Genomic DNA, 25,802 nt, shown 5'->3' with positions numbered 1-25,802 from the left:
CAAGGGCAATTGGGTATGACACTTCACCAAAAACAGGACTCCCAACGGCCACCTCCCTGCTCCGGGGCCTGTACACAGAGGAGACCCTGTGCAGAAACCCACAGCGGAGTGAATTCTGCCCTTCGGGAACGGAATTAGTAATTTCATTTCATTATCCACCTAATAAAAGAGCATCTTGTATCTGCACATATCAACATAGATGTGTTTTAATTGTGAACTTGCTTGTAGGTCTGGATCTCACATCACGCACTGAACAGATGAATTTCTGGACAAAAAGGCAGACAAATGTAAACTTGCTTGGTTTTAACAGATATCAATTTGCTACATTAAAAAACTTTGGTACCCCACCACACATCTCAACAGTTACAACAGTTCGAATTTGTTTTTATAAAGTGCCTGGTACCCACTTTTTGCAGTTTCCTAGAAGAGAAAAACTGAAAAAAGAGGGTGTTGCCAACTGTTTACCAAACTCAATCATGGTGAATTTATCAACCTCTTAAAGAATTAAGCCCACTTGGGAATAAGGAAGCGGGGGTTGGCGCCTACAGGGGGAGTTCCTACCCTGTACTGCTGTTTCTTTCCCGCCCACTGCCCGTGCTCACAGGCCCGGCCCCCATCAAGATGCCGGAAAAGCATTTAGTTCCTAACCCTCCCATGAGGGCAAAGCCTGTGGGGGGACAAGGGCAGGGATGTTCGCACTTTGCAGCACAACGCAACTCCCGAGGATCTACTTGATTGCTGGTATTCATTTGCTGTGTGGAGTGGCCCACTCACTGAGAGCAGACATCAGCATTTGAAGGGGTTGAGGACCGGACGGAAAGACCGGTGCAGGCTGCAGAGACTGGGGACCAAGAACTCAGGTGAGAGCCACATGAACGTAAAGCAGACCAACTATCTGGTGCGAATCTGCTATTTTTGATTTCCACATTAGTTGTGTCTATCGCAAAACTAAATATAAATGGAGCTATTGCTGAGTCCAACTGCCGTGTCTGTCCCAATTCCACAACGAAGAATTCTGCTGATAAGAAGGAAAAACCCACCAGCAGACTCACTGCCTACCATACGTGATACAGATGCTAAGCTTGTGAACTCTATAACGTCTTCGTGAGAGACTTTTTCCCTAATTAATGACATTAACAACTTTTTGGGATCATTTGGAGCCCTATTCAGCATGAACTGATGTGGAGAGGGTATTGTTCCTCGGAATACTGCTATACTCAACAAGTCTGGAATAACTATGTTTACTGAATGAAGACATGGGAACTGTGTTACAGCTAATGACCATGAATGTCCCTCAAAAGAGGACTGCAGGGGAGACCTAGCCTGTGATCCTGGAATCCTTACCTGCACTACTAGCACTATGTCCATGGCAGCTCCTGTTTTTACCCCCACTACTAGCACTACTAGTATGTCCAAGGCAGCTTGTGTTTTCGTGCCCAATTATCCCCAGCCAGAAATTAATTGTAATCTGCTCCCTATTATCACCTGCACTCCCAGTAGGAGGGGAAGCCCAATGCAATTCAAGATGCCTGCTCCCGTTGACAATACCATTGACAATCTATGCACCACAGGGTTTACCACCTGGGGTCATGCAATGGGCCACTGATGGGTGAAGAATTCTGACGAGACTGAAAAAAATTGAGCTAATTGGGCTCATGGAACAGAGGACAAAGGTTTTACCATCGGGGCACTTGGTGTCCCCTCTGTCAGATAAAGGTCCTTTTATCCTTTCTTCTCCGTGTGTCCAAGTGGCAAACTGCACCCTATACCAGGAAGAAGTGGGAGGTGCACTGCCCAATACCTGTAAATCCAGTTCTGTGCTGGCTGAAATATTGACTCTGAAAAACGTAGTTCTATCCCTGATTGAATTGGTTGGAAACAGCATGAACAAGATGGAGTGTGCGATCGAGAAGGGGGGGTGAAACGATGACCTTGGACTCGAAAAAGAAAACTAGATCATCTATCCCTGATATAAGTCCTAATAAAATAAGTGACACCCAGGCAGGTAGAGCTTTTAATGCTGGAGCCGAAGAAAGCACTTGCCCTAAATCAGTGGGAGATGAGGCACCATCTAAAGTACCTCTAGCAATACCTGTTCACAGTAGGGTCACCCACCAGCGTATCCCCCCCCATGCCATCACACCACCCCGGTCCTAAGCCAGCTATAAGTCGCAGGAAAAATATGTTATTAATAAGCGCAGCCCTATGGCTGGCAGGAGAGGAGGGTCACTGTCTCCACAAGGTCCCAAAATTGGTACAAATTATCACAAGACTAGCGAAACACTCTTAAATATGTGCATTCACTGGATCTAAGTGGTGAGGGGCTGTTTATTCCTCAAGCGGGAGCACATTCTGTGCTGTACTAGGACTCATTGCCTTGGAAGTAATGCATTTTACACCATTAGAATTGACTTTAGAGACCGGGGCACAGTTGTGAGCCTAGTGAATTTCAACAAGAGATGCCAAGCACCGCCAAATAGCTGAATTGAACTTTGCCAGCAGCCTTGTGCAAATATGACCCAGAGGACTGCGCTCTCAGGAGTGAACGCCGTACCGCTGGAAAACAGGCCCTTAGGCGATATTAATCGGCTTAGAATCCCAATGTTTACGGTCCACTTATAGTGTCATGTCATCACCCTGCCCTTTATTAAGCCATTTCCTTTCATGAATAAGTCATCTATGGAGATTCATTTAGATTATTGCCTATCCAATGCTGCTTCCGTATTGAAAATTGTATATGGAATGGCTCATATTTGGGAAAAGTGATGTTTTTGTATTGTTGATGTGTACACTTTCTCCACGCCAAAATACAGTTGTTCTACCTACCTACCAGAATGAAGGACCATATTGGACCCAACGGGATTAATTCCTGTGCTTGGTAGGACTTAGAAACCTTAACATTACAAGTAAACTCATAGAGCCATCTTACTAGCACACACACATATTTACATAATGAAAACATGGTAACTGTACCTACTTTTCTCTGACCTCTGGGCCTGCCATGGGTGCAAGTGCAGCAAACAGCTTAATGAAGCTGACTAAATCGGTGCAGATGTCCATCATGTCAGTCAGCCTTTGCTTGGCAAGCATTCGAAACTCAAAGTTGCTGAACTGTAAAGACTGGTAAAGTCCAAGGAGAATGCTTATGTTTTCCACATCAAGTTGGCTGATGTTTCGAATGAAAATGGCATTGCATTTATCCAGCAAGGGGCGATAAGTATACTTTACATTTCGTAAAAATTGCACAATCCTCCTCGGATCATTCAACCGCACTGGATCAAGTAGATCTACCGTAGCCATCAGAGATTCTGCCTTTTCTATTAATTTGTCACGGAACTGCTGCGAGATCACGGCAGATAAGCTGATCATCAGATTGGTAAGGGCCCTGTGAATCCAAAACAACTCGGCATTATATTAGGGTAGGTTTCAGTGAATTACAATTAATGAAAAGGACACACACCCTCATCGCCCATTCGTGCCCCTCTAAGAACATTGTCATCAAGGTGCATGTGCAGTCTTAAAAGAAGGCTAAATGCTTCCAGTCCAGGGAAATTGCCTTGCATCGCTTCTCTCATAAACAGGATACTAATCACCTGCAGGCATTGCTTAATAATTGACCATTTGGGTGTTTATGTGAAGATTGTGAGCATGACCCAGACAACTGGGTTAATAGGTGATAACGGGATGGATGTTCAACTTGAGTAGCTGGGGAGATGAGGATGAATACATGAACCATTGGAGAAGCTGATGGTTTATGTTGGGGGTGGGGTTATAAAGTGCACATTTTCACATGTATGTCATCATGGCGCTACACCAAAATGAAATGAACAGTGGTGTCCAGGCAGAAAGCATCAGATCAAAACATATGCAAGCAGCTTTATTTTTTGTGTTTTCCTAAAGTGAAACAGAGCTCCCTCCAGTCTTACACCAAGCGGCTAATAATTCCAGTTCTTTGCTGCCTAAAAGGAGAAAGATCACACACCCCTCTCCCATTTCCAGCTTTATTGATCTTTGGGACCACTCGCATGCAACGTGAGAAGCATTACGTTTCCTTCCTTCCTGATTGGTGTAACGTGGCAAACAATGTTCGGTCTGATTACATTAATAAAGGGATCCATTTTCTAATAGGTAGCCAATGTAGACTTACTAAACCAGCCAAAACAATGGTCACATTTCCTACTTTTTAACAGTGCTCAGGTGGCCGCATTCTGCGCATGTGGCAGCCTTGAAAGTAATTTCTCTGGCAGACCAAAGTAAAAACTGGTATTAATTCCGAACATAACACAAAAGCATTGTGTTCAAATAAGCTTTATTCGGCAATATTAACCATAAAAGCATCATCACATTAAAAGCAAATATAAAATGGGTTAAAAAGAGTGCAAATTCATATACAACTAGCACAGGTAAATGAGCACACCATAATGCAACTAGAGCACAAAATAAAATCCATACAATATTGGCAAATATTTAAAATCAGACTTCCAATAAAAGGTGGGTTTCACTTTCCTACAGTGCTAGTTTCCCTCTTTTCAGCCACGCCTTGTGGAGACACTTTGCAATAAAATAAACTGCGTTCACATCATTAGTGCTTTTACAGAAGGTCATAGCTGCTTCAACTTGCCTAACACCCAGATAACATCTCCTAAAATCCGAGTAACCGGGACAGAAAAACAAAAAAAATAATGAATTATTTCCTCCCCCGGTTACCACAGACTTTATATTGAATATCTAAAGAGCAAGACCACCTTGCTGTAAAAAAAAGGCCACCTTTAAAGGATTTGAGTGGAGTTGCAAGATCAAAGCTCGAGCGTACCCAGGTGCCACACAGGCTAGATACCGGCCAGTCCGTTTCAGCATCAAGTACGGTACACCAATCTTCAGCGAAGTGGATGCCCTTATCATATTCCTGGTCATAGCGTCATTACACTTTGTTATAACCACCTTTCTGGATGGAAGTGAGAATTCCGCAGGATTGAACCAAAAAGTTGATAGATTAAGGTCATCGAACCCTTTACGGATGTTCCTAAGCCATGGAGGTGTGCTTGATCAAGGAACATTCTGCAGGTTAACAATAGCTTCCCTATATTTAACAAGTTCTGGGGTGCTCCACAATCTGGCCCAAAATAGTAATGGCTTGCTGCAACTTCAGATGTGGGCTTAAAATCGCACTCCCAGCGCAAGCCAGCCGGCGGGGCACCCGTGGGTTGCATAAATAACTACCATAAAAAGTGGTTGTCTGCCACACTAATCAGTGCACTAACAAAATGGCCACACAATTCAGCCTTGTAAAGGGTCGCTGCCCATCCCTGGGCTTTGTACAAATTAAAGGCGGAGGAGATTGCACCTCTACCGTGTGTACTGAAAAAGCACCGTATTCCGCTACTATACTTTTCTAAAATGGTCAGAACCTTAGTGCAGTGCGCTTTCTATGTTAAATCTTATGTGTACCTGATCCCCAAATAATCAAATGAACATACTAGCTCCATAATAAACGTGTTTCTATTGGTATCCTCAAATTAAAGTTCCTGCTGTTTGTGCGGCCAAACACCATCACCTTAGTTTTTTTCTATATTGAGCTCCATCGATAGTTCTTCACATTTATTAACAAAGATTTTCACGTTGTGTCTTAAGCCCGTAGGGGAGGTGGATGACAACACTGCATCATCCGCATAGAAAAGAGCTGGGAATATATTTGTTCCAAGTTTAGGGGAGTACAGAACACAAGCTAACAACTCTTCAATCATTGCATTTATATACAAACTAAAAAGGAGGGGGGCAGCACACACCCCTATCGCACCCTCCTCTCTACCGGAAAGCTATTGGTCTGCCCACCCAACCCCCACCTTACAGATGCTCTGTTATTGGCATAAAGTGATTGAATGTTAGACAACAACGAGCCCGGTGCATCTTTGCTTCTCAGAATTGACCACATCGGGACACGCTGTCAAATGCTTTGAGTAAATCTACAAAAACAGCATAAATCCTTTTATGTTGCAGGGCAATATACTTGGACAAGACTGCATACAGCCGAAGACATTGGTCCACTGTACCAATGCCTGGTAGAAATCCAGCCTGTAGATGGTTTATATGGTTATCCCCAGCGGACCAAGACCGTAGGCAAGTCAGCAGTATCTTTGCATAGACCTTCCCCAAAAGCACTGATCGTCAAATCCTTATTTTCAGAGGAAAGTAGAGGTAGCAAATATTTTATCCTTCTAAGTTGAATGAAAACGGTTTTAACTATGTAAGCCATTTGTGGTGTCATAGTTGGCTAATCACCTATGAGGGCATTGTGACGAATCCAGGTAATTTGTCCCCTGACCCAAAGCGAGAGCCACCCCCTTTGGGAATAGTGAGGTGAGCCTGCTAAGCTTTACACCTCCTAGAGGACAGGGCAAGTGGACTCCTACTGGGGGTGACCCCTCTGTAGAGGATAGGCAATCCCTAAAAAGATATAAATGTTCCCCTTCCTTCTCTCAAGAGCCTAATAGTTGTGTTAGTTATATGGGAGTTAATCTGTATAATATCTTACAACTTCCTACACAAATGGCTAGTATGGATTCTGACCCATTTCAGACACCATACTCACATCAGAGAGTGTGGGAGATGGACCCACCCCTTTGTTCGGTCAAAGATAAATCTTTGACCCAATCAGGGCTGAAGCAAGAGAGGAACAATGCATGTGAAGCTATAGAGGAGGAGAGACTTTCTCTTGGGAGGTGTGGCCAGAAGAGGCAAGTGGCTGTTTGGCATTGCATATGGGGCCACAGCCGAAAATTCGGAACGCTCAACACCACTACTGAGACAGACCGGAGAAGCCCACTGCAGGAGGCTGTTGGACATTGAAAACTACAAAAGCAGCAGAGGAGCCTCACAATGAGGAAGCGGCGAAGCCTCGCAGAACGACAGCCGGAAGGGAGCAACAGCTTTGTCAGATGTAGAACACCAGGAAGAAGCCGGGAGAGAGAAGCAGCGTCAGCATACTGGAACTCCTGTCCAGAGGAGCAACGCACTGAGACGAAGATACGCAGTCGCTCCAGGAATCCAGGCAGAAAGGTCAAATGAGACCCCAAGACTAGGTAACAGCAACCATACTCCAACGCAATGTGTGAAAGCCCAGACCACAGGGACAGGTAAAAACCAGGAGGTAACTTACTGGCGCAAATACCATGAGAGCTTTTGGTACAGAGCCCAGGTAGAAGACCTCCTGTGGACTTAAGAGCCTGGGGGATTTCCGAGGCTGGTAGATGACCAGAGACTGAGACAAGGGAGAAAAGAGATTGACCAAAGACTGATACACAACCGGAGGAGGGGAAGGTGAAAAAGACAATTGGTGTCTTAACTTGAACTGTGCAACAGGGCAACAACCCCTTTCTGATAAAGAGACATTATGGTGGGGTCAGAAACCATTCACCATTCATTTGTTGGGGTAAGGCCATAATTATACCAGTGAGTTAGGATCTTTTTTCGTGTATAGTGGAAGGGATAGGAATCCGGCAAGGACAGGTTTCTGTATGGAAGATTTTGACTATTTTGGCCATCCTAACAAGCACTTTATTAGACTCCTTTTCTTTCATGTAGAGTAGAGCAACAAAGCTTAGGAACAGCTGCTGGCCTCTTCCTCTGTTGGCCTAGTTCCAGCTGCTCTGAATCAAGCTATCTGACCCTCCTCCTTCCCTATATTGTATCTCATAAAATTACCAAAACCTCTCTGAAATATCAGTTACTTATCCAGACTTTCCTACAATTGTTCTCCAGAGCAGAGACCAATCTCGACTCATCAATCCTATTTATTCTACAAGCCAATGATCTTTCTTTTTTTTTCTTTGTCATTGGCATCATATGGTTTTACAATTGAAAACCTTAAGCCATTACAAAATAAAATCCATATGTTTAAAATCCAAAGTTTAAAAAAAGAGACGCAGTTCACTGGTTTTCTTACAACATTTCTAAAACAGTTTGTATCCGCCCGTTTTGTATGTTGATTTCCAAATTTACTAATTTCCTTTCTCTTCTCGGCTCCCTGTATCCGACAATTCTACACTTTTCTTCACGATCATTATTAACAGTCTGACCATGGCCAAGTTGATGGATATTTTTTCTCCTTTGGTGAAGACGTGCCACCATACTGAAATTTCTCTATTAACAGTGCTTTTCGCAATCTCACCCAAACAAAGGTTTCGCTCGTCAGTTAAACCCTTACATTCCAGTGTCAGATGTTTCAATGTTTCTACTCAGTTTGGGTTTAAACATACTCTACATCTGTTAGTGCCACCTGTCGTCAGTCTTCTATAACAAACTTCTCTTGAAGGCAGGATATTCAGACAAAACCGCATCAATTGCGATCTCCATTACCAGTTTGGAAATAGTTTTCAGATAACTTGGTATTGTATTTAATTTTCTAAGTGCCGACCAAAATTTGTCATAACTGTTGCATTTCCACAGATCTTCTTGAGTCTGCGTCCAGTCTTGTTCGTAGAGTTTTTTTTGTTTTGGATGGATTATTTAGAAGGTCATCTTTTGTCTCATTTAGATCCTCCAAGATTGCTTCACACGTTTTTTGCCATTTTTGGAGCAGCTAGTCTCGGATATCACTCATGGCCTTGTTAATGGCATCAAAGCCACCAGTCACTGGTTGCTCATAGCATTTCCGGTATAATGAAATAATCTTCCAGTCCACTACTGCATTTAGTGACATCAGAGTAAGCTCTCTTCTTATCGCTTCAATTGGCAGTGATGTTGGTAATTGTAAAACCGTTCGCCAGAATATTCCCTCTAAAATAGGCCAGTTTTTGTCTGACAAACCAAAAGATGTTTCTGCTCCATATACTAGTATTGGAATTACTTTTATTCAATAAAACTATCAGTGGAATTAGGGTAAATCTACAGTATCTATGTAGTAGAATCCTCCCTTGGGCGGACAGGTTTTTTTGCTTTCCTTTTCAACAGGGCCACTCTTGGTGCCTCGCATTTGCTATGGTTTGCACAAATTCCTAAACACATGATAAAGTTTACCTCCAGAATTTTCTTTCCTTTCAAAATCCAGTCAAACTTGTTCTTTTTGTTATTGTTAGATGTTGACAAACTAAGTATACGTCATTTGTCGGGATTAATCGATGTATCATTCGTATCGATGTACGCCTGTAATGCTTTTAACTGACGCTGCAGTCCTATTGGCGTCTGGTCCATTAGGACTATGTCATCTGCATACAGGAGCCTCCCAAGTGGTATTCCAGCCAATTCCAGAGGAAATGCTTGTGTTTGTTCAAATGCTTTGTCAATGTCCGATACATAAAGGTTGTACAATTCTGGTGCAAGGGCCCATACTTGTTCAGCCCCGTACTAGTACGTATATGGTTAGATGTTAAACCTGTTTTATCCAGTCTAACTCAAAGGGTCATGTTGGTATATAATGTTCTCCAGGACTGTCAGTGGACAAGGCCAATTTGATAACTTACCCCAACAGTGTTGAACGCCTTTGATAGATCAACAAATATTTTCCTGTCTTTGGTTCTCTCAATTCTTGCCTTAAGTAAGTTAACCAGAAAAATATAAGCGAAGTCCCTCTCCTACTCACAAAACCTGACAGCCAGGGGTCTCTTCTTCCTACCGAAATGCTCCATGTGGACAATGCATTCAGTAGGATTGTCGCGTATATCTTGCCCAACACATCAAAAAGAGCTATAGGACGGTAATTGTTAGGGTACGTCCTAAGCCCTTTCTTGAAGATATGGACAATAATCGCGTCTCTCCAGGAAGTCATCACTTTGGCTACTGATATTATGTATTTAAATCAGATGATGTAAGAATGTTGCCCAGGCCAATGGGTGCTCCTTTAGTATGGTGTTTGTCAAACCATCAGGTCCCGAAGCTCTAGAGTTTTTTAGTTTATTGATTAACACTTCAATGGTGGAGATGTCTAGATCTAGCTGTACGTCGTCTATAGTGGTATGTACCATTACTGCTTTTCTTGAGCAGATATTTGGTTTTAGTTGTGTATAAAATTCACACCACGTGTTGGCTGAAATAGGGTTTGCCATCAAGGCGTCCTGTGGGGTGTCTATTTCGTTAATGGCTAGCCAATTTCCTGACGTACTCTTGTTTTTGATTTTTTTCCAACATGTGCCTTGAGTCTTGATTTAACATTGTTTTTTTGTGTCGCCAATTGAGATGCCCTTCTCCTTATTTTATGCAGATTCAATTTGAGATGGTACACAACTCGCATGACACCTCCTTTTTCAAATACCCCGGGTCACAATGGACAATGAACCAGGCCGGTTGGTGAAAATGCAATATTTATTTATTTTAAAAATCAAATGAAATCAGACAATTTTAATATGGGGCAGCAATCACCAACGGGGTGATAATTACAATAGAAATGTAAGCAATACACTTAATTAACCTTCTCCCAGAACATATACACTGCACGATTGAATAGGAGCACTGATTTTAGGAAAGATAGCACCCAAGTTAAGGGTTTCCCCCTGCAATGTTCCCTCAACCCATAAATAATCAAATTCTTTGTGGATAGAAAGAGGCAGCAGGTAGACAGGAATAAGAGGGAGGAAACCGAATCACAATCCGACCTTCCCATAAAGAATAAGAGGCAAAAACAGACTTTAAACCCTTAGCAAAGGCCTAAAATAACACTCGAATTTTACAAATAATTAATGTGTGGTTAAATTATAATATACATATGATTTATCACAATAGCAGGAATGCTATATCACTGGCAATCACAAGGCAATGGATCAGCAAAAGGCATACAATTCGAAAATGAGTGGAATGTTTAGAGCATGCTGCAGCCAAATGACACGTTGGAAAACTTGTTATTTTCTCAATTCCCGCTTTAAATTACCCAAACGTTTTTTTATAAAAACTGATGAAATACTCTGATTTGGAGTACTGTTTGTAAGCTGGGGAATAGATATATATCACATGGACAATATAGAGGTGGAAATAGGTCTCTAGCTGGTGAATTGAGAGGGATTTGGAAGGTACAGTGAAGTTCGTTTTTAGGAAAATAGAGCAGTTAAAAGTGAGAAGATCGGTTTGAAAAAAAGGAAAATGTTACTTACACTAAATTATCTAGTCTATATTGTTAAAGAGGAACACAGTAAGCTCCAGGGTAGATTTGCGAGGTCAACCTTGTCTCCCCAGTGCACAACCCCAAGAATAAAATATATGGAAATTAGTTCAATTACTCTAAATATAACTAAGGACTTATAATTTACACCAGACAAATTGAAAAGAGATGGCGCTAGCACTTAAACATTAAGGACAGGATACGAGGATAATTCTAACAGTTTCAACAAGCTACCAGGGTGTAAATATGACTACTTAGAGAGTGGGATAACGACAAAGGCAAGACAAGATAGGCTATGTGTCTCTATGGGGTGTGGATTGTATAAATTCCATTTGAGAGGGCTCAGCCCAGACTAGATTCTGTCCAACCCAGTCATTATCACTGGGGTGTAAGAAACAAAAGGGGCCCTCTCAATAGATACTGTCATCCTCTCAGCAGAAACCTGGCTTGGGCTGATTCCTGCCCCCATGCAGCCACTGAAGTTTGATTTCATTCTATTTATTTTTGCTCTTAATTGGAAGAAAACCTGCTGAATAGAACCATTTCACACATTGTATTTTCACAGTACAATCCCCTTTCACATTGCTAGGCAAGAAGAAGTTTTTTTTCAACCTAGTACTCTCAAACATGCATTTTTTTCCTTTAGTTTGCAAAGCCCATTTTTACACATGTGGTGCAAGCTGCTAGCACTTTGCTTTCAAATTCGGTTTTTGACTTCCCACCTGGATTCCCATACTGGTTTGTAGCCATAGTTATTTTCTTTTAGGCAGTAGTTTATTTGAACCACCAATGCACTGAAATTGACATAGCCCAGAGCTGGAGTTTGTTTGAATTACTGATCCTTGACACTTTTGTAACTTAAAAGTGAAGCTTTTTCCCATGCGGCGGAAAATTAAGTTTCTTTGTTGATTTTTCTAAGATTTGGTTTGATGGAGCCTGTCATTCAGGGGTCATGCTTGGTTTCTTGAAGCACAATGGGGATATGAATGGGCATGGCAGGGCCTTATTACTAACAGTAGTTTGAGGAAGAACAGATAAAAACAGCGCCAGAGCAGCATCATTTTAAGGTAAAATACTCACTTTTCAATGGGAACTTTGGGCTGGCAGCAAAGCAGCGCTGCTTTTTCACTCTATTTCTTTCGTATATGTAAGAACATACTGGCAAGCTCCCTCAGTGTGCCCCCTTGTTCCATCCTGCCCATTATGTGCTTGGCAAGATGGTGCAGCCATCTTTTTGTTGCTGCAAAGCCCAGTTTTGGTGCAATGGTGCTTACTGGAGCCAGCGCAGCCATTTTGTTGTTTCTGCTGAAATGCAGCTTGGTGATGTGGGGAAGTACAGCTGAGTTGGGTCAATATATCCCACATGTTTCTGTTTATGGATTTCAATCATAATATCTGAGTTTGTATTCTTACTTAGCCTCTTGATACTTTTTTTGGAGGATTCTTTTCCTCTCTTACCCGTTTGTCGTAGACGAACAAGTTACTTCTCACCTTGTAACGTTCTCTCAATGGGATGTTCCTCCGACATATTCCTTATCTTTGATAGATCATCTCCCAGCTTGCTGGCCTCGGAAAAAAAATTTCAGCAGAGGGTGCTGCGTGTCGACGTCCCTCGAGCCGATGTCCCTCGACGGCCTCCGTATCGGCGCCGTCACCACGCGTATAAATAGACTCGCACAGCGTCCGTTGCTCAGTTCCGTTTTTGACGTTAACAGTTGTTTTAAATGAATTGGTTATTGACCTTGAAGGAGCGTAAATTGCAACCACAAGGGAAGTATTACTGCAGGGATGGATGGGAGGGGCGATGAGGAATACGTCCGAGGAACATCCCATCGAAAGAACGTTACAAGGTAAGAAGTAACTTGTTCTTCGAAGGGATTGTGTCCTCCGACGTATTCCTTATCTTTGATAGACTCCCATAGCAGTGGTGTGCAATTGGAGGTGGGAGTAAAACGCCATGCTTCCTTTTAGGAATGAACCGAATGTAATACAGCTTTGCCAAACCTAGTCTCTTGACTGGAGGAGGAATCCAGGTTGTAAAATCTTGTGAAGGTATGTGCGGACGACCATGTGGCAGCCGCACATATGTCTCGAACCGGAACCCCTCTTTGGAGGGCCGAGGAGGATGCGATACCCCTGGTTGAATGAGCCCTAAGATTTTGAGGAGGCTCTTTCCCTGCCAGTTTGTAACATTCCAGGATGGCCAAAATAATCCATCTGGAAATGGTTTGTTTTGTTATCGGTAGTCCCAACTTGTGCCCTGAGTAACCCACGAACAGTTGGTCTGCTTGCCTAATCTTAGCAAGTCTGCTCATGTAAAAGCTTAAAGCCTGCCTTGGGTCCAGCCTATGCAGCCTTTTTTCCTCTTTCCCCGGATGGGGAGGCGGATAGAATGAAGGTAAAGTAATTTTCTGAGTGATGTGGAATTCAGAAACCACCTTTGGGAGGAAATTAGGCTTCACATGTAGGACAACCTTGTCTTTATGAAAAATTGTATGAGGGGGTTTACAAGATAGAGCTTGTAATTCGCTCACCCTTCTAGCAGATGTTAAAGCCACTAATAAGACAGTTTTAAGGGTGAGAAATCTTAGCGAACAAGAGTGGAGTGGTTCGAAAGGAGTACCCATCAGGAAATTTAAGACTAAATTTAAGTACCATAAAGGAACCTGGAAAGCTTTTGGAGGGTAGACATTAGTTAATCACTTTAGAAATTGTATTACTAAGGGTAATTTGAAATACGAAGGTTCCTACGCAGTGCGCTCGAAGATCGATAGCGCTGCGAGATAGCCCTTGATAGTGCCAACTTGAAGGCCTGAATTTGCCAAGTAGAGTAGAAAGGATAACAACGGTGGTGTACCACATGAAAAGGGGTCGATATTCTCTTCTCTACACCAGCTGCAAAACTTGTCCCAATGGCAGTGGTATAAAGACTTTGTTGCTGCCCTTCTGGCCGAAAGCAACACTTCCATGACGTCATCAGGGAGGTCCCAATTCTTGTATCTCAACCTTTCAGAAGCCAGGCGTGAAGGTTGAGGGTTCTGATGTCTGGATGGAGAACCTGACCTCCCTTCTGTGAGAGAAGATTCTCCTTGAGTGGAAGACGAATTGGAGGGCAAATGGACATGTCCAGAAGGTCCGGGTACCACGTTCTCCTGGCCCAGTCTGGGGCAATTAGGATTATGGTTCCCCGGAATCTTCTGAACCTCCTGATCATTTGAGGAAGGACAGGGACTGGTGGAAACGCGTACAGGAGTGGAAACTCCCAGTCCACTACGAACGCGTCCCCTAGAGCTCCTCTCGCGGGAAATTCCCTTGAACAAAACAGATCACAATTTCTGTTGGTACTGGTGGCAAACAGATCCACTTGAGGGGTTCCCCAAAGGGGGAAGATCTCCTGAAGGACTTCCTGAGCTAGTTCCCACTCGTGGGAGACTGTGCCCTGCCTGCTCAGAGCATCCGCCATCAAGTTCTTCTCTCCAGCTAGGTGGACTGTCGATAGAGATATTCCTTCTTGGATTGCCCAAAACCAGAGCTGCATCGCCTCTCTGCACAGTGGTAGTGATCCTACGCCTCCTCTTTTGTTGAGGTAGTGCATGGCCACTGTGTTGTCCGTCATTATCAGGACATTTTTCCCCTGTGCAGATGGCAGAAAAGCTTTCAGCGCTAGTCTGATTGCTCTCAGCTCTAACAGGTTGATATGTAGTCTGGACTCCGATGGAGACCAACGACCGCCGATTGTCAAGTCGTTGGTATGGGCTCCCCACCCCGTGAGTGAGGCATCTGTGACTAATGTTATCTCCGGCCATGGTTGCCGAAACAGTTCCCCCTTCAAGATGTTTTTCTGGCAGGCCCACCACTGAAGGTCTCGAGCCACCTTGTCTGGAATCTGAAGGAGGTCTGTCATTCTCCCTGAGACTTGCGACCACTGAGTCCTCAGTGCCCACTGAAGAGATCTCATTCTCAGGCGAGCCTCTGGCACAAGGAAGATGCAGGATGCCATGAGGCCTAGCAACCTCAAAAAGTCGAAGGCTGGGAGACGTTGGGCATTTTGAAACTTGGTGACCATCTGCAGAATATCTTGAGCCCTCACCTCTGGTGGCAAGGCTTTTCCCAGGGAAGTGTCCAGGACCGCTCCAATGAACTGGAGTCTCTGTGATGGTATCATCTGTGACTTCTTTAAATTGAGGGAGAAGCCCAGTTTGTGAAGGAAGTGGCAGACATAATCTAGCTGGATCTGAGCTTGTTCTGAAGATACAGCTCTGATCAGCCAATCGTCCAGGTAGGGGTAGACATGGATCGCTTCCCTCCTTAGACTTGCCGCCACTACCGACATTAGCTTGGTGAAGACCCTCGGGGCGGAGGTCATCCCAAATGGCAGAACTCGAAATTGATAATGAGAGCCGCCAATTGCGAACCTCAGGTATTTCCTGTGTTTGAGATGGATTGGCACATGCAAATAAGCATCCTGGAGGTCCAGAAATACCAGCCAGTCCTGGAGCTGGAGGGCCTGAAGGATCTGAGAGAGAGTTACCATCTTGAACTTGTCCTTCCTGAGGAACTTGTTCAATTCTCCTAAGTCCAAGATAGGTCTCAGTCCTCCGTCTTTCTTTGGTATGAGAAAGTAGGGGGGGGGGGGGGGGGGAGTACCAGCCCTTGCTCCTCTCCGCTACAGGTACCGGTTCTATGGCACCTTTTTCTAGCAGGTCTACAATTTCCTGCAAGAGGAGCGGATCTGGAACTCTCAGAGAGCTTTTCTCCGGTGGATGACTCTGAGGGATGCATAGAAAAGGCAGGCAGTAACCTTGGGCAACTGTCTCCAATGCCCAAGCATCTGACGTAATAGCCTGCCATTCCGTCAGATGTTGAGTTAACGTGCCCCCTACTGGTGTTTTGTGAAGAGAGTCCTCAGAGTGGTTTGGAGGCGGCTGATGCAGATGCTGAGGGTAAAGAGGCACCTGCTGCTGCTGCAGCTTTTGCGTTTTTACCCCGTCCACCTCGGGTGAATTTCTTCTGACCCCTTTGAACCGGCTGTCCTCTGCCCTTTCCGAATGCAGAATAGAAGCGAAAGGACTTTCCTCTCCAAGAGGTTCCTGGGGGGCGATATGGTGTCTGACGGATTGCAGCTCCCAAGGATTTTGCTGCTGCCTTAGATGTTTGTAGTTTTTCTAAACTGTCGTCCGCCTTCATACCAAACAAAGAAGAGCAGTCAAAGGGCATATTTAAGAGTCTGCTTTGCACATCTGGAGAAAAACCAGATTTTTGCAACCAAGCAAATCTCCTGGCTGTTTTACTTGCCGCCATGGCCCTGCTGATACTGTCAGCAGAATCGATGCCAGTCTGAAGGAATTCGCACATTGCGTCCTTACCATCCTTAATGATGTTGAGAAACGTTTCCCTTTCTTCTCCCTCCGGGAGGCAGTCAGCCGCTGATGAAGCACACTCCCAAAGTGTGTGGCTGAACCTTGCGAGCGTACAAGTAGCATTGATGGATTTCAACACCATGCTACATGCGGAAAATACTTTTTTGGCCATAGGGTCATATCTCTTATCATCCCTGTCCTGTGGAACAGTAGGGTAAGCCGATTTACTACCTGCTGAAGTAGCTGCCTGAACAACCAGACTCTCCGGAGTTGGGTGTTTGGATAAATATTCAGGGTCAGCAGAAAACACCCGATATTTAGCTGATAGTTTCTTGTTAACTGCCGGGATCACCTCAGGTGTTTCCCAGTTTGCCAATATTCTCCTTTGTAATGCCGCATGAAATGGCACTACAGGATCCTCCTGTGGACCTTTGATCAAGATGTCTGCGAGGTCGTCTTGCTGAAAAGCAGGTGAGGGTGTGGACCATCCCATAAACTCTATTATCCTTGCCATCAAGGTTCTATAAGGGGTTTCAGCATGTTCCCCTGGGTCTGGTGTGGCAAATTCCACTTCTGGGGAAGTGTCAAACCCACTTGCTTCCTGTAGGGTTTCATGGAGGTCTTTCAACCTACCTTCCTCAGTGGTAAATTCCTCTAGTGTAGGAGTTGCAGATCCCTGCAACTTAAAAGGCCTTTCCTGATCTGAATCCTCCCCTTCTTCATAAATAGAAGATAAGACCCTGGAGTGGTCAGGTCTTGAAAATGGTATAAAACCCATTTCCAGGGCAGAAGGAGCCAGAGTTGTCATGATTGGCTGCAAAAACGTCGACGTCATCGACGCAGATGTTAAAGGCTTCGAAGCCATCGAAAAAGGCGTCGAGAAAGGTGGTAGAGGCCTCGAACTCGAGAGTATCGGGATTCTACTCGAGGTTGTCGACAACATTCTCGTGCTCGAGGCTCTGGGTATGGCCACTGGCTGTGAGGTGGGCGTGGGTTTGTCCTTTCTCGGCGTCGAAGATGGCGTCGACTCGACTGACCTGTGCGTCGAAGAACCCTTCGATAACGGTGTCGACGACGCCGTTCTATGAGTCGAAGGGATCTTCGACGACGGCGAAGACGCAACTCTGCCTTTACTCGAGGGTTCGTGACGCTCTCGAGTGGCTTCTTCCGCGGGGTACTGCGACTCGCGGCATTTTGATTTTTCAGGTCTTTCACCCAGGGTATCACGCTCAGCAGTCTTCGAGGGGTCGAGGCCGCTTTCTCGAAGACGCTTAGCATCTTTTTCCTGAATTCCTCACACTATGTTTTGTGGGACAGGAGACCCTTTTTGGGGAAACTGAAGACGAGGAAGGGGATCTTCAACGTCTCTTTTTTTAATGCTTAGATCTCGAAGAGTGATGGGAATTGCTTCGAGATCTAGAACGAGAATGTCCTTTAAGATGGTGAGGAGACTAATGTCTCGACTCCGCCGAGGAAACTTTCGAAGAAGTTTTAACTGCCTTACCGCTCTCGAGCTTCCCCTTACGCTCCTTCAAGGCTTTCACCGTCATGGACATGCAGTCCTCGCACTCTGAACAATGATGCTCGATTCCCAGGCACCACAAACAGATCCTGTGAGGATCCGTCAACGTCATTTTCTTTCCAGTCTCGACATTTTTTGGAGCCGGACCGTGGAGTCGTCGGTTCGGGTGAGGAAGCCATCGAGTACGAATCGGTATTCACGAGGAATATATCGATCCATTTGACTGAAGAACTGAGCAACGATATTCCGAGGCCCCACGAAGCGCGGAAAAACGGAACTGAGCAACAGACGCTGCGCAAGTCTATTTATACGCGTGGTGACGTCGGCGCCGATACAGAGGCCGTCGAGGGACATCGGCTCGACGGACGTCGACGCGCAGCGCCCTCTACTGAAAAAATGTTTCCAAGGGCAGCAAGCTGGGAGATGATCTATCAAAGATGACATGCATTACTTACCGTAAAAGCATTTCTGATGATTGTATCTGCTTAGATTCACATGCTGTGCATATGGTCCGACATCCAGTGGTAACCGCGGAGTATTGCATCTTGTCTTTCGGGGGACCGAAAGGGGACGTCGGCATAGGCGTGTCTGAAACACTATCCCTATCGTGACGTGTGTAGTACCCAAAATCCCTCACGCGCAGAGGTCCCTCCGATTGTATTTTTTCTGCCATGAGGGAGCCCAAGGCTATAGTGAGAGTACATGAAGAGAGAAAGTAGTAAGAAGTCTATGTTCCTTCCACCCCGAGCGGGGAGGCAGGGAGGGCGCATGAGAATCTAAGCAGAAACAATCATCAGAAATGCTTTTACGGTAAGTAATGCATGTCTTCTGATGCTTGTTAATCTGCTTAGAATCACATGCTGTGCATAGACTAGCAAGCAGTACCCGGAGTTGGAGGTGGGTTGTGAGAAGGAACAGTAGAAAAAAGATGTCTTAGTACTGCTTGTCCCACCTGAGAATCAGACCTAGAATGAGTATCTAGCAATAGTGTTTTGTAAAGGTGTGTACAGAACTCCAGGTTGCCGCTTTGCAAATGGACTCTAGGGGAACATTTGCAATGAATGCTATGGATGCCCCAGTGCCTCGAGTAGAATGTGCTCTAGGCTTGAAGGGCAGTTCGCGCTTTGCCAGAGTGTAACATAGTGTGATGCATTTGACAATTCACCTTGATATTGCTGATTTAGAAACAGGGTCACCTTCTCTACCAGCTGCCACTGAAACAAAGAATTGTTTAGTTTTCCTCAGTGGTTTAGTTCTATTCATGTAGAACATGACTGCCCTGCACACATCTAGTGTGTGAAGGCTTCTTTCGGCCATGTTAGTAGGTCTCTGGAAGAACGTGGGTAGTTCGATTGACTGGTTCACATGGAACTTCGAAATAAATTTTGGCGCAAATCTGGGATGAGTGCGCAGAACTACTTTATCTTTGTGGACTGTAACAAAGGGGTCCAAGACCGAGAGGGCCTGTAGTTCACTAACTCTTCTGATAGAAGTGATAGCTACTAGAAAGGCTGTCTTGTAAGTCAGGTCTTTCAGACTAGCTTTATGCATAGGCTCAAAAGGGGGTCCCGTGAGCCTAGCTAAAACCACATTTAGATCCCACCCAGGGGCTGGGTGAGTGATGGGGGGATACATTCTTTTAACCCCTTCCATAAAGGCTTTAATCACAGGTATTTTCCACCACAACACCTTCTGCTGTGACGTGGTGTAGGCTGACAACGCCGCTAGGTGAACTTTTAGGGAATTGAAGACTAACCCAGAGTCCAACAGATGGGTTAGATATAACACAATGTGTGAAGGCGAACAATCGGTGGGATTGACGCCTTTGGAACTGCATCAAATGACAAAATGTTTCCATTTGCTGCCATAGCAATAACGTGTGTTAGGCTTTCTTGCCTCCCTCAGTATGTCCATGCATCTTTGAGGGAGTTGCAGATGTCCAAACTCTATGACTTCAGGAGCCAGGCTGCTAAGTTCAGAGTTTGTGGGCATGGGTGCAGAGTCTCCCCCCTGTCCTGAGACAACATGTTGTACGGGCAGGGCAGCTTGACTGGTGGGGAGAGGGACATTTCCATCAGGTGCGCGAACCAGGGTTGGCGGGCCCACATGGGAGCCACCAGAATCATGGTGACTGGTTCCTGGTGCATCTTGTGCACTATCTTGTTCAGAAGGGGAGTCGGGGGTAAAAAGCATAAACAAATTTCCCTGACCAAGTTATCCAGAGACCGGTCCCCTTGGATCGGTTCTGGGGGTACCTCGAGGCGTAATCTGGGCATTGGGCGTTCTCCTGAGTAGCGAACAAGTCGATCTCTGGAAACCCCCATTCTGCGAAGACGTTGGATACAATGTCTTCGTGTACACGCCATTCGTATTCTTCTGGCAGAGGAAAATCTCTGCTGAGTACGTCTGCCAGAAGATTGAGTTCCCCTGGAACATGTTGGGATATCAGGAACATCTTGTGTTTGAGAGCCCATATCCAGATGTTTTGGGACAGCTTGGATAGCCCTGGAGAGTGAGTGCCCCCTGCTTGTTCAGATAATACATTGCTGTTGTTCTGTCGGTTAGGACCAGCACTGTCTCCCCTTGCAGTTGCTCCTGAAAGGCCTTCAATGCTTTGAACACTGCCAGTAGCTCCAGTAGGTTTATATGGTTGGACGCTACCTGAGGGGACCACACTCCGTGTGCTGTTTGTTGAAGCAGGTGAGCCCCCCACCCCGTGAGAGATGCGTCTGTCGTGAGAGTGGCTTACACTGCAAGGGTGGTGAAGGTTTTCCCCTTTAAGAGGTTCTCCCTCGACCACCACTGCAGAGAGAGAATGAGGGCTGGCGAGACAACTAACAGATCTTCCCATTGTCCGCTAGCCTGACACCACTGGCTGTTGAGCCACTCCTGCATGGGACGCATGCGCAGCCGCGCGTGGTGGACCAAGTATATGCATGACGCCATCATCCCTAGCAAACGCATAGCTTTGCGTACCGTCACCTTCCGACTGGCTACATACTGAGGAACTTGAGAGAGCATGTTCTGAACCCTCTCGCTGGAAGGGAAGACTAGGCAGTCTTCCGTGCGAATTAGAGCCCCCAGGAACTGTTTTACTTGGCTGGGGACTAAGCTGGATTTCTTTTCGTTGATAGAAAATCCTAGGCTGAACAGTATGTCTACTGTCTTTTGGGTGTTCGAAAAACAAACGTCGAACGAGTCGCCCGTGATGAGCCAATCATCGAGGTAAGGGTAAACTGGAACTGAAAGTCTGCGCAGGTGTGCTGCTGCCACTGCCAGGACCTTGGTAAACACCCGTGGCGCCGAGGCTATGCCGAAGGGGAGTGCCTTGAACTGGTAGTGTTTGTCCTGAATCACGAACCTTAGGAATTTTCTGTGCATTGGCAGCATTGAAATATGAAAGTATGCATCTTTCATATCCAATGTTGTCATGAAGTCCCCTTGTTTTAGCAATGGGATCACCTCTTGAAGTGTTACCATGCGAAACTTCTGGGGCTTTATGAACTTGTTTGCTGGGCGCAGGTCTAGAACAGGACGCATGGTGAGATCGTTTTTGGGTACAAGGAAGTATATTGAATAAATACCCTTGTTTACCTGAAGAATCGGGACGGCTTCTATGGCGTCCTTTCCCAGCAGCGCCTCCACCTCTTGGACCAGGATCTGCAGATGTTGCGGTGAAAGGTGTCAATGCTTCGGCGGTCTGAACTGTGGGGGTCGGGCGAATTCCACGCAATAAACATGGGCGACCGTCTTTAATACCCACTGGTCTGAAGTTATCCCCTCCCATGCCTTGAGGAAAGATGTTAATCGCTCCCCGACCGGGGAGACATGGGAGGGGACCTGAACTTGGTGGTCATTTCTGACCCGAGGTCGACGCACCTCTGGAATTGGAGCCTCTGCCTCTATTCTTTCCACGCTTCTGACCCCTCTGGGGGGAGTAAGTGGGGCTTGCAGCCGGTTGACTTGCGTTAAAGTTGCCCGTGCCGAAATTATTTTGAGCGGCGCGGGCTTGTCCTCGAAAGGACCGCCGAGAATTGCTGCCCCTCTGTGAAGAGGGTTTTTGGGAAATTTGGTGCAGAGCCTTAATAGTCTCATGCTCCTTCTTGGCTGTCTCCAACGCATCGTCTACCGCCTTCCCGAAGAGGTTGGCCTCTTCTATGGGTTTATTGATGATGGATGCCTGGGTCTCAGGCCTGAACCCGATGTGCGCAGTCACGCATGTCTCTTTAGGAGAGTACCCTGTGCGAGAGACCTGCCTGCTGTCTCTGCAGAGTCCAGGGTATTCTTTACAACATTTTGATTGGCACGTTTACCCTCCGAGACAATGGCGAGAAGCTTGGCTCTGGTTGGTTCCGGAACCTCCTGGAGGCCTTCCTGGAGTAGGTTCAATTGGGCATCGACGTAGCTTGCCAGTAGCGTTGCGTTATTGGCAATCCGGATGGTATAAGCAGCCGCCGACATGACCCGCTTGCCTAAGGCATATAACCTTTTGGACTCCTTGTCTGGGGGTGACTCTCCCGTGGCAAGGGGAACCCCTGCTCTCTTGCGAGTGTTGGTCACCACCAGCGAGTCTGGGATTGCATGCCCTTTGATGTAAAGCGGGTCGGTGGGGGAGGGCCGGAAGAGTTTTTCGACCCTTGGGTTCACAGCCCTCGTCTGAGCGGGTGCGAGTAAAGAAGGGGCCAGCCGTCTCTTTACAGAGCTCAAGAGGAGGATAGACTGGCTAGCCGGAGGCTTGTCAATAATGTTTTCCGCGAAATCCTGTTCAGGCAATGCCTCAAGCGTGGCAATTTTCAAGAATTCCGCTGCTTTTTTCAACGTGTTGTTGAAAGCCATTTGATCATCCACCGGTGGAGCCTGCCTAACCAGGGTGGATGGGGGAGAGTCGAGGCAAACGGTATCAGAATTGTGATCGTCCTGCTGGGTGTCCTCCCATATGTCCGTTGGACTTGATCTTCCCCATAATTGTCCAGAAAAGAAGTCTCCTCTTCTTCTGTACAGATGTCTATACGTGTCCTTCTGGATATCTTCTTGATATTCAACATAGTGTTGAACATCTAGGTGTTGGGCAACTTGTGTATGAGGGTTAGGGTCTACCCGAGCATTTTTGGGCAGAGGTTGATCAGAAACACCGAAAACCTGCTGTAGCCGATCCATATACCCCTCAAATTGCTCCGTGGTCCACTTGGATGACCCAAATGGACCCAGCCGAGCAGGAACTGGGTCCTCTGCCCTAAGGCGTTCAGAGGATCTCCTCAGGGTGCTTGAGAGGGGTACCTGGCTCTCTTCGTAAGAGTCCTCAGGATCGTCTTCCAAAACCGTGGAAAACCTTTCGGCGGATTGGCCCATAATTGTGGGCGAAACCGGTACAAGGCCCGCCGCCGTAGCAATCCTATTGATGCTCTTACTGATAGCTACCGAATCTTCGGGGGACAACGCCTCTGATGATGTCTTCCCGGATAGAGGCCTACTCGTAGATTTCGGGCCTGCACGAGCCTTGGAAACCTTGAAAGTCGTCGAAGTTTCTTGCTCAGAAACTTCAGCGTGTGTAGTTTGGGGAGTAGCGCCTTTCTTAAGTTTATTAAGCCCAGTCGTCATGCGCTGCTGCCGATGCGGGGAAGGCTTCGGATCAGATCGATCCGATGGCGCTTGAGCCTTCTTAGACGTCGTCGAGGAGGGCGCTTGGGTTGTGAGTTTGGTGTGGTGCGATTGTACGCCCCCGTCACCAGGTGTGGTCCCTGTAGCAAGACCGGAGTCGAGCCTAGAAGGGTCGGGAACGGGCGTGGCGGCTCTAGAATCGTCCGCCTCAAGGTCTACAACGTCCGCGTTGGACGTTTGGTCATCCGATGTACCCCCGTCACTCTCGGCTGGTGTCGCGGCAGGGGAGGGAGGCTCCATGCGTGACATACCGTCTGCGGCCCACCACTTCAACCGGCGCTCCTTAAGGGATTAGGTTTAGGAGTTTATACGCCGAACACCGCTTTAGTGCTCTAGGGGGAGACAAGCGTACACAAAGTGTGCTCGTCTTTCCACGGATATCTGACCCTTTACAGAGGGCAGAATCTAAATGGAGCCCTTTCCATAGCAGAAGGGAAGGGTGACCAGACCAAAAAGGAAAGAAGTGGAAAAGAGGAAAGACATCTTATAGCAGTATGGCAAACCCCAAGCCCACTCTCCCTACTGTGTAGGCCGGCCAGAAGACCCGACCACATGGAGGTCCGAATGCCGGATCTTAGGTGCCGGAATCCACAGCCGTAGGCGGTTCCCCCATAGTCTTCGTTGAAGATGTTCTTGATAGACGAAGTGACTTAACGGGGAGTAAACCGACAATTCAGTAAGATAAACAATGTCTCATGAAGAGCTCCGCTATAGGGCGACCAGTTATCTGGGTGGAAAAAACAATCTGAGGTACCTCGGAGCGTGAGGGATTTTGGGTACTACACACGTCACGATAGGGATAGTGTTTCAGACACGCCTATGCCGACGTCCCCTTTCGGTCCCCCGAAAGACCAGATGCAATACTCGCGGTTACCACTGGATGTCGGACCATATACACAGCATGTGATTCTAAGCAGATTAACAAGCATCAGAAAATGAATACGTCGGAGGACACAATCCCTTCGAAATGTCCTTTGAGGTAGCTGGTTTGTTATAACCTCTTTTTAGAACCGCTTTGAACCCTTTCAATAGCGGGAGATAACGATTGTGTTGAGTTCCTCTTCCATATGCATTTGCTTAATAAAGATTTTAAAATTTACATTCAGCCTGGAGAGTCTCTCCGGTTTTATTCTTAATGTAGTTCCACCTGCGTTGACTGATCCTAAGAGCGAATTCCCATAAATGAATCTTTTGTTATTGCTAATGCATTTACATATGATTTTCAAGATATTATGGTCACTAGCTGTTGAATCAATCAAGTTTTCGATCATGTGTGACATGTTCGACGAGATACATATATAATCCAAGATATCTGTTAGTATGGCCCTTTCCATGTTGCTCTTGCAGGGACATCCCTTGTGTAATTCCATTTAGGATTATACAATCCCTTGATTGAATTGCGTTCCTCCAATGGAGACCCTGTTTTAACTAGGTCGTTGTTTCCATCAGATCGTGTTCTACTGGCTGTTTTTTAGAATTGAAACAGGAGCAGTTTAGGTCACCTACTATTACAGACAATGGGTCATGGTTTTACAAAGGTAGCGGGCGCCCCTCTCTCGCAAGAACAGACATGATAACCTGTTCAGTGGTTATTAACCACTTGAGAGTTCGCAGCCACTGCTTTTACTCACTGTGCCTTTCACAGATGGGTAATATCCATTTGCATATCAGTCTTTGTCCTGCCCAGGGGCAGTCCAGCACCGAAATACAATGGCAATTCCAATCTGAACAAGAGTACCACCAGCAACCCCATACACGTGTTTCACCCTTGTTGGGGATCATCAGTGAGGTGAAGCTGATGCCTCTCTAAGCACAGTGAGAGGGAGACCACGTCTGGTTGCCCCCAGGAGACCTAGGGTTACCAATCCCAGCTTCACCTCACTGATGATCCCCAACAAGGGTGAAACACGTGTATGGGGTTGTTGGTGGTACTCTCGTTCAGATTGGAATTGCCATTGTATTTCGGTGCTGGACTGCCCCTGGGCAGGACAAAGACTGATATGCAAATGGATATTTCCCATCTGTGAAAGGCACAGTGAGTAAAAGCAGTGGCTGCGAACTCTCAAGTGGTTAATAACCACTGAACAGGTTATCATGTCTGTTCTTGCGAGAGAGGGGCGCCCGCTACCTTTGTAAGACAATGGGTCATGCCATTTTTCCCTCCGATTGTCAATTA

General features: G+C 46.1%; 1 protein-coding gene across 3 annotated transcripts in view; it reads right to left on the bottom strand.

Annotated features, from left to right (window-relative positions):
* The window catches only part of FASTKD1 (FAST kinase domains 1), a 677,639-nt gene that overhangs the window by 387,795 nt on the left and 264,042 nt on the right, over nt 1-25,802 (bottom strand). For all 3 annotated transcript variants that reach the window (XM_069616163.1, XM_069616165.1, XM_069616164.1), the window contains exon 5: nt 2,978-3,385. In XM_069616163.1, the coding sequence (XP_069472264.1) occupies nt 2,978-3,385 (408 nt within the window). The remainder of the gene's footprint in view (nt 1-2,977; nt 3,386-25,802) is intronic.

The sequence above is a fragment of the Ambystoma mexicanum genome, chromosome 9 (assembly GCF_040938575.1).
Source record: "Ambystoma mexicanum isolate Mex_15411 chromosome 9, UKY_AmexF1_1, whole genome shotgun sequence".
NCBI classification, from domain to species: domain Eukaryota; kingdom Metazoa; phylum Chordata; class Amphibia; order Caudata; family Ambystomatidae; genus Ambystoma; species Ambystoma mexicanum.
This window is presented reverse-complemented; position numbering and strand designations above follow the sequence as displayed.